Source organism: Lactuca virosa, chromosome 4 (assembly GCF_052849685.1).
Source record: "Lactuca virosa cultivar CGN04683 chromosome 4, Lactuca_virosa_CGN04683_v6, whole genome shotgun sequence".
Lineage (NCBI taxonomy): Eukaryota > Viridiplantae > Streptophyta > Magnoliopsida > Asterales > Asteraceae > Lactuca > Lactuca virosa.
This window is the reverse complement of record NC_136429.1, coordinates 41,262,941-41,272,478: the sequence shown is the minus strand read 5'-3', so window position 1 is coordinate 41,272,478 and position 9,538 is coordinate 41,262,941. Positions and strand designations below refer to the sequence as shown.

Genomic DNA, 9,538 nt, shown 5'->3' with positions numbered 1-9,538 from the left:
TAAATGAAATATGTAATATTTCATTTTTATACTTTAATCTTATGTTTTGAATATGTCAAATGTTATTTTTGTTAATAATATTATTCTTTGAAATGTGTAGGTCAAGGTAACTTCTTGTTACTATGTAATATATGGTGGTTTGGGCTCCTAAGGTTATATGGGCTAAAGGATTCAATGGTTGTGGGATCATGTGTTGGATTGGATGAATATTGAAGAGTAAAGTGTACAGACTACAGAGGGACCAGTTGTGTCAATATGGAATACTTGAAGGGGTGCAACTTGTTTCTTCCCATCTTGAAAGGAAAGCGCGGAGCATATTTGTAATTTGTTTGTACTTGATATATGTTTTTTATTTTTCTGTAGAATTCATCGATTTTTTTGTTGCATGTAGGAAATATTTGAAGTTTTTAGAAAATCAAGATACATTTTTTTTGGAAACGGCCAAATCCCTTGTCCTAATAAATAAGTAGAATAACGTCACGTGTCATTCTCCCAGCCCCCCAAAAGATAGTTTTCCCGCTTCTTTTTTTCAACTCTAATTACGAAAATGCCATTCAGTTAAATTAGGGAAAATAAATCCGGAAAAAACTAATATCAAAAAATGCAATCAAATAATTAAAAAGAATAAAAGATTTGCAAATAATATGAAAATATCGGTTATTCAAGTTTCAAATTTCAAATACCCCATTTAATATGGAAGTTTGTTTATTGTGATTGGAAATTAAATAATTTTCAGTGATTAAATCCCAAAAAATCTGCACCAAATTATGAAATACTGAAATATATACAATTACATACAATGTATACGCTTCTTTTGTTTTCAGTATTCTGCTTCAGAGAATTATTTGCAAACGGTATTTTTCTTCGGTTCTTCTTCATTGTTTTTATTGTAATTTATTCAATCATTTACCTTGCTAACATAAGTTCTTCAATCCTTCCTGTCGGTATCAGCTTTACTGCATAATCATCCTCTGCCCTCTTAATCCTGCAACGCTTCCATAAACACATATCAGGTTCGTGATCTGATTTCTCAGTATTTGTCATGTTTTCAGAATATGACCGATCTTCTTCTTCATCTTTTCCTTATTCTTCTTCCTCATCTACTTTTTCTACCTGTTCAGTTAAAAACACCATTTACCAAAACATAATTTATTGATGATGTTCTTGACAAACCTTCTGTTGCGGCTTTTCATCTTCCTAATCAACAACAGATTTCCTTCTGTTGTCAGACTACCTTTTCATCTTCCTAATCAACAACAGATTGTATATGGCGAAGACGATGATATTGATGATGTTCTTGACAAACCTTCTGTTGCGGCTTCAAAGTTCACATCTTGGATGGAGTGTAATGTAATCGACAGTGAAGCACGAAAACTTATATATGTTGAATTTCCTACAAAGTTTGTTTGGATATTAAATGGTCGGTTTTGGAAGCGAAGGAAAGTAGGAAAAACCATCGGTAGAATTCATTCGGTTTCACCTAAACTAGGTGAAGCATATTTCTTGAGGATTCTTTTAAATAAAGTAAAAGGTCCAACATCATTTAAAGAAATTTGCATGGTAAATGGTGAAACACATTCTTCTTTCAGAGATGCTTGTTATGCACTCGGGCTATTAGATGATGAGAAGGAATACATTGATGCAATTAAAGAAGCAAGTCATTCTGGATCTGGTTTTTATCTACGTTTCTTATTTGCTACATTGTTGATGTGTAATAGTATGTCTAAACCAGAGGTCGTTTGGGAAAATACATGGGAATATTTGGCAGATGGAATTCTATATAACCAACGACAGAGATTTAAGTCTGCAGGTATTACATTTTTTCTTATTTTTTATTTAAATTGGTTTTTTTATTATTCAACACCCATAAAATAATTAGTAATTAAATTATTACATATTGACCACATATTTTATAAATTATTTAATATTTTCGTGCGTAATTGACACTCGGAGTAGATGAACTTAAGAACTTAACTTTGTTCGAAATAGAACAAATTTTACTTCGAAACAACTTTACTCTCAAAAACTTCAAAAAGATGTCATACCCAAATGTTGAATCCGTTTCTTCTTCAAACAATCGACTTATCACCGAGGAGCTATATTACGACATTCCCGTTATAAAGAATGACTATGATCGTATGTTTCTTGCATTAACCAATGAGCAACGTAACATTTTCCTAAACATCATGAGTGCTATTCAAGATAATAAAGGAGGTGTCTTCTTTGTTTACGGTTATGGTGTAACGGGTAAAAAATTTTTATGGAAGACAATATCTGCAGCAATTAGATCTGATGGTAATATTGTCTTAAATGTTGCTTCAAGCGGTATTGCTTCCTTATTATTGCCCGGTGGTAGAACAGCACACTCTCGATTTATAATTCCATTTGAACTTACAGAGGATTCTTTTGTAAAATAAATTCAGATGGTGAGTTGGCTAGCTTAATAAGAAAAACTTCTTTAATAATTTGGGATGAAGCACCTATGGTCCATAAGCATGCATTTGAAGCTTTAGATCGAACTTTGAAGGATTTATTAAGGTGCGGAAATTCAACCATCTCAAATATTCCATTTGGAGGCAAAGTTATTGTCTTTGGAGGAGATTTTAGACAGATTCTACCTGTTGTTCCGGGTGGCAGTAGACAGAACATTGTAAATGCTTCTTTGAGTTCTTCATATTTATGGCAACATTGCAAAGTCCATAGATTAACAAAAAACATGAGGCTAACTGTTGGAAGGGATCAATCGGATATAAGAAAAATAAGATATTTTGCAAATTGGCTATTGGATATAGGAGAAGGCAAACTTGGTGGTCCGAATGACGGTGAAACGATTATCGATATTCCTGATGATATTCTCATTAATGATTCACATGATCCTATAGGTTCCTTAATTGATTTTGTATATCCTTCAATTTTGGAGAACTATAGCAACACAAATTATTTCGAAGAAAGAGCGATACTTGCTCCAAAAAATGAAGTTGTTCAGGAAATAAACGACCGTTTGCTTAACAAGTTTCCAGGAGATGAAGTTGAATATTTACGTTCAGACAGCATATGTGAATCCGAATTTGTCCATGATCAGTTTGATGCAAATTTATACTCCCCTGATGTATTAAATGGTCTCAAAGTATCCGGTTTACCAAATCATAAGTTAGTTTTAAAAATTGGTGTTCCAGTAATGTTACTGAGAAATATTGATCAGAAAAACGGCTTATGTAATGGCACAAGACTACAGGTGTTATCATTGGGCAAACGTGTTATTGAGGCACGTATAATAACTGGAACTAATATTGGAAACCGGACTTTTATTCCAAGAATGTCTTTAACTCCATCAGAAAAAAAGATTCCCTTCAAATTCACAAGAAGACAGTTTCCTTTGGCCATATGTTTTGCAATGACTATTAATAAAAATCAAGGACAATCGTTATCAAATGTTGGTTTGTTTCTCAAATATCCATTTTTTTCACATGGACAATTGTATGTTGCATTATCTAGAGTTCAAAGCAGAGAATGATTAAAATTATTAGTTTTAGATAAAGATGGCAAAGTCACAAATAAAACTTCCAATGTTGTTTATAAGGAAGTTTTTCAAAATTTGTAGCCAACTTTTTTGTAGCATATTTTATTCATTTTTAGCAAATCACACTTAATCCATCATATTACTTTATTTATTTATAATTACGTATTTTTCACACCCCAAAACCGGAACGGCGGAAACGTTCGGGGGTGGAGGACGTCATGTTTAGTATCACAAGACATGCATCATAGTAATCAAAGTAATGAACAACCATTTCATTAGAAAGAAAGTGTTTACAATGTGTGTGTTCACAAAACATAGAATACATAAGCAAATAACAAAACATGGCTTGAAGCCATTATCCTCCATCTTCTAAATTCCCAGCGCGAGTACCTGTCTACTAGGCTCCTGAGAATACAAGTTATTTGAAAGAGTTGATCAGCAATTAAGCTGGTGAGTTCATAAGATTTTAGTGATGTAAGTAAGTTGTAGAAAGTTGTTGTAAAATGTTGTAAGTTATAAGTTCTGTTTAGAAAAGTTCGTCTGTTCCTCTTAGAAAATCCTATATTTCCTACTTTGATGAAAGATACTTAAAAATGATTCTACAATCCATTCTATGAGTACTAAATGAATACAAGTTGTATAAAACTCAGAGTAAACAAACAATCAACTGTGCGCATCTGCCCTAAGCCCACAACCAAACAAGGAACAGGAAGTAAGGCGGATATCACGCATCCCATTGTTTGTTAGATCATTGTTGTATATAACCCTGGTGTATTCACTTGTTACTGATGGAGTTAATTGTAATGGTTCCTTTATATTTGATGAAAAGATTCTTTTAAGAAAATCCTTATTTCTTATAATAAAATGGTGACCACAAGGATTACTTCTATAATTACTTAGTTTATACTGGCTATATATGATCTAATATCGAATAGATAGTTAATTGGGTGAATCTGCCCTAAGCCCACAACCAAACAAGGAACAGGAAGTAAGGCGGAAAGCACACATCCAACTACCTATTGGGTATTAATGATATATCACCATGACGTATAAGTTCAGGTATTACAGAGTTAATCACCTAAGGTCCTTTAAGTTTATACTGGTTTAATAACATGGATTAAACCCTTAACTGATAAGTTTCTAGTTTTGTATACCAAAAGTTCTGATTTGGAAAGTATGTTTTGTACTAGAAAACTGTGCATTGACTTTGTGTCATACGACCTGACCCATACCTGGTACCCTTATGATGACTTAATGTATAATGAACATATATATATATATATATATATATATATATATATATATATATATATATATCTAGAATCGTATAGATAATAGACTGGGTGAATCCGTTCCAAGCCCACAACCAAACAAGGAACAGGAAATGAAGCGGAGAGCACACATCCTATTACCTGTCGGATCCTATTGATATATATATATATATATATATATATATATATATATATATATATATATATATATATATATATATATACATCCTTTGTTGTATATATTAAGGAATCATAAGGTTAGCATTATGGTCCTTTCTACTAAACGTAACCTTCTACCAAGGCAGCAAATGTTATGTATGTTTGTTTCTTGCATGAGTGTGTATTTTCCCAAGTGAGACTATCATTAACCAAAAATATAGTTTTTACATTACCGATTATGTGAGAATATCACAATGTGAATGCAATGGGGAAATAATAATAGTACTGTAGTGTTGTATTATAATAACTACTGCTGTACTACTTACCTTAAACCAATTGTTATTTAAGGTATAATGTGATATGATTGCACCATACTATCGACTAATAACACGACAATGAAAGACGTCGGAAGAAATGACATTTGGCACCCGTAGACTTGCAAGTCCCACTGTAGCGAACAACAAGGTGTAAGATAGTCAATCCAGTATAGATCTATACACAAATTCTCGCTCTCCCTCCAGGAGACTCTAGCTACAAATCGAGCCATGACAGGTGATGCCATGCCTCGAAACAGTGGTTCACATTCATGTTATAGTTTACTTGTATATGTATTGTATGTACTAGATGTATTGTATGTTCTCTCTGTCTAGTGTGTAGTATGTTCTCTTAGTTTCTCATCATAGTATGTTCTCTATCTGTTTCTCGTTATAGTATGTATTGACTCATATATGAACTGACTCTTTGTATGTTTCATTGTACTAGAACTAGTGAATAGTAACTTCCTAAACTATACCTATTATAGTTTACTAATGTTTTACTTGAACTGTTATTGAAAAGACTCATTTATCTACTAAGTTATGGTTGTACTTTAAAAACGGAGTTTTGTTAAACTATGAAGTAACATAACTTAAAAAGATTTTTTGAAATGTTTTGATCACTTATAAAAGACATAAGCAATATTTTGAAAGATGTCTATAACAAACATTTACACAATTATCATTGTGTTCAACTTGTATTCCCCCCCCCCCCCCCTTAAAAGTATTTAAAACAGTTTAAAAGATCGATTGCGGGGTATGAACTCACCTGATGTGGGTGATTCAAACGAATATGCGTGTAAGGATGAGAAGTTCCACGAGTGAAGTCCCGAGACACAACAAGTCCTAAATGACATATATTGGCATGAATATAGTGTTTATAAGCAACTATATGAAAGGAAACACCTTCCGGGACTAGGAAACACTTTGACTAAGTGTTGGAATCACATGTGATTCATCTAATGGGTGTTTAAGGCCATGGTTTGGTGTTTACGGCCATGTGTTTATGGCCAAGGGAGTTTACGGCCGTACACTCATGGTCAAAGATGCATATGAGGGTGTTTGAAGGCTAGGGAAGCTTGAGGGACCATTGCTCTACACAAAGATGAGAAAGACCAACTCAGTGGAGAGTGTTGAGGTGTTTACGGCCACACCATAACCCTTATGGCCATAAACACTCTAAAGGGTGTCTTATTGGGTCTTAAAGGTAAGGAGTTTCAAAGGCTTAAATGTCCCAAAGGTTAGCAAAGGCCTAGATGTGTTTAAGGTCCAAGACTTGACCATAATTGGAGTTTACGGCCAAGGGTGTTTACTCTTGGGCCGTAAACTCTCTAAATGATGGGTTTGGTGATGTTTCAAGGTCTTACAAAGCACAAGGGAGTGTTCTAGCCTCAAATCTAAGCCTTAGGAAAAGTTTAGGGCCAAAATGGCATACTTATAGGGGTTTACGGCCAAGGGAGATTGCTTGGCCGTAAACTCCTTTTGTTCTTGCATTCTTGATGTTTTCAAGGCTCTAATCAAGTGTTCTTACTAGATAACAAGTTAAGGAGTGAGTACTTACGATATAGAGGCTTCAAATGGTGATTAAGGTCCAAGAACACTAGTGTGTGTTCTTGGTGTTCTTGGTGTTTCTTGAAGATCTAAGAAAATATGATTTCCATGGATGAAATCTTTAGATGATACTAGATTAAAAGATGTATCAACAAATCAAGGAAGAATACTTACAACTTTTGAAGATCTAGGATGAAAATCGGGATGATAGTTGAGAGAGAAATGAAGTGTTCTTGAGGTGAAAGTGAGATAATGAATGAAAATGAAGGATATGAGTCTTAAAGGGGGAGTTTACGACCCACTTTGAGTTTACGACCGTAAACTCAAATGTTGTGGCCGTGAACTCTAAATGAAGAGGTTAAGGCTTGATTTGTTGAACAGTGTCTCTAGTAGGTACATTCTAACACCCAATCCTTAAGTGTACTAGGCTTAAAACTCCTTAGAATGACCTTTAACCAGGCTAGAACTCATTACCAATGAGTCTGACACTCAGTTGAGTTGATTGACTGAGCTTTCAAAGCAAAAAAAAAAATTCGGGTTGTCACAGTATTGTTTATTTTATGTTAATTTCATTATACACACCGGTAATGCATCATCTGCGTATGTCCAACAAGAATCATGCACCAAAAATAAGGGTTTTCAAAAATCTCTATTTCTATTTAAATACTTATGATTTAGTTTGTAATTAAATACTTAAAAATCAAAAAGTTTTTGAAAAATTCAATATTACAATTCATAAGTTGTCAAAATTAATGAAAATTTATTTTATTATTTAATTAATTTTAAAATTCAATTAAAAATCAACACCGGTGGTTCCACATGTTTTTACCTAGTTTATTAATACACCACAGCCAATCAAGTTACATAATTAGATTATAAGTAGCAGATCATTTACATAAAAAAAAAAGCCTTCCTTTTTTCTAGAAGAGATAATTACTAGTGAGGGTGGTTAATATCCAAATTAATTAAAAAACTGTAAACATTTCCTTGTTCTTTATGGGATAACCGACATTTCTCTTTCCTCGCGGCTTTCATTAAAAAAGTAACGGGTGTTCGATATATATACTTGATTTATTTATTATTATTATTATTTTTTTTTTTTTTTTTTTTTTTGGTGTTTCACCTGTGGCATTCGTCGCTACCATTGTTGTGTACTTAAAACAATGTACAAAGAACAACACAATTTTGAATATATAATTACCATTAAACCCTACCTTTTGTTACGTAAGTACCAAGTTACAAATAAATATTTATTAAACCATATATATACTTTCCTTAATTAATTACCTTCCTAGATATGCATAAATTATTATTTAGATATGCACAAAAAAAAAACCATATACTTTCCTAAATTAATTACCTTCCTATTTGTATTAGGTTTTCTTGTGCGAATCCAAGAACTATCACTTGCCATCTATAAATAGGCAAGCATTCATACACAACTTCACATTCTTCTTTTTCTTCTTCCTCCGATTCTTTTAGAGTTTTCACTGAAACTTTTACATTCTTCATTATATAAACAATGGAAATTATTCCGAAAGATTCAGCAAAAGGGAGAAATTCAGCTGGTATGGGATACAAAGATGAGGCTGAGGATGAATATTATCTGAAAACGATCCAGGAATTAGTAAACAAAAAGATGAAGTTGTTAGCCGAGCATCAAGTTAAAGAAGAATCAAAACTCAAACCTCCCACTGAGATGAACAACAGCAAGCCGATGGTGATCAGCAAGCGGAGGTTGGAAGAGTTCATCACGAATGAGATGAATGGCAAAGATTTGAAACTCGTGCTCAAAAAAATACTGTATGAAAGTGATCTGAGAAAAAACCAGAACAGGTTGAGTATGCCGATGAATCAACTAGAGAAAAATATTGAGTTCTTGACAGAAAACGAGAAACAAGATCTGGAGAATGGAAAGGAGTTTGAGGTGGGATTGTTGGGGCCAAGATTGGGATTGCATAAGAAATCGATGATGATGAAGATGTGGAGATTGAAAAGCACAAGCAGTTATGTGTTGAAGACTAATTGGAATGAGTTTGTGGAAGAAAACAAGAAGGATTTGAAGCCACATTCAGAGATTCAGGTGTGGTCGTTTCGCAAAGATAACCAGCTGTACTTTGCCCTTGCGTATGTCGATGAAAACATTGAATTTTAGACGTAAACAAGAGCATGTTCAACTATGTTTTCATCAGCTAATTTAGATGATTTTTTTTAATGCATTGTGGTCTAATTTGTTACTTCTTTTCCGTCATCTGAGTTTTTAGACTAGCTAGGGCATCCTGCAACAAATTTTGAACCTGTATTCCATATGCATTTCTTAATCGTAATTAAATTGTCAATGTTTTTAAAATTTGTTTAACTTTTCATATATTTTGTTTGATATGATCTATCGTGGGAAACTTGCATAAATAAGTTATTTATCTTTAAAGACCTCAACCTTCACTTGGTGACATGTACATGTCGAGGAAATAGTAGACTTGTGTTTTTAATTTGATTATTACGATTTTGAATAATAATATAAAATTGTTAATTATATTATAGTAAATTTGATTTGGATAGCTCGAAATTAAACAACTGTTTATATATGGTAATCATTTTTAATTACCTTAAGAAATTAAGATAATTAATAAAAATAGGGTTTAATCATAAATATCAACAATATATAGTATCTAAGTTGGAAAACCAAGTACAAGTTTTGGGAGTAAGGTGCAATTTAGTCCTAA

General features: G+C 32.9%; 3 protein-coding genes across 3 annotated transcripts; all 3 read left to right on the top strand.

The window, feature by feature from the left end:
* Nucleotides 1-1,155: 1,155 nt before the first annotated feature.
* On the top strand, nucleotides 1,156-2,417 carry LOC145104335 (uncharacterized). The gene is made up of 2 exons (XM_079041600.1): nucleotides 1,156-1,810; nucleotides 1,957-2,417. The coding sequence occupies exons 1-2, from the start codon at nucleotides 1,156-1,158 to the stop codon at nucleotides 2,415-2,417; spliced, it is 1,116 nt and encodes a 371-aa protein (XP_078897726.1).
* A 65-nt stretch (nucleotides 2,418-2,482) lies between these two features.
* On the top strand, nucleotides 2,483-3,514 carry LOC145104334 (uncharacterized). Its single transcript, XM_079041599.1, has one exon. The coding sequence runs from the start codon at nucleotides 2,483-2,485 to the stop codon at nucleotides 3,512-3,514; it is 1,032 nt and encodes a 343-aa protein (XP_078897725.1).
* Nucleotides 3,515-8,291: 4,777 nt separating this feature from the next.
* On the top strand, nucleotides 8,292-9,031 carry LOC145168603 (B3 domain-containing protein At3g25182-like). Its single transcript, XM_079087379.1, has one exon. The coding sequence runs from the start codon at nucleotides 8,338-8,340 to the stop codon at nucleotides 8,968-8,970; it is 633 nt and encodes a 210-aa protein (XP_078943505.1). The 5' UTR covers nucleotides 8,292-8,337; the 3' UTR covers nucleotides 8,971-9,031.
* The last annotated feature ends 507 nt before the right edge of the window (nucleotides 9,032-9,538 follow it).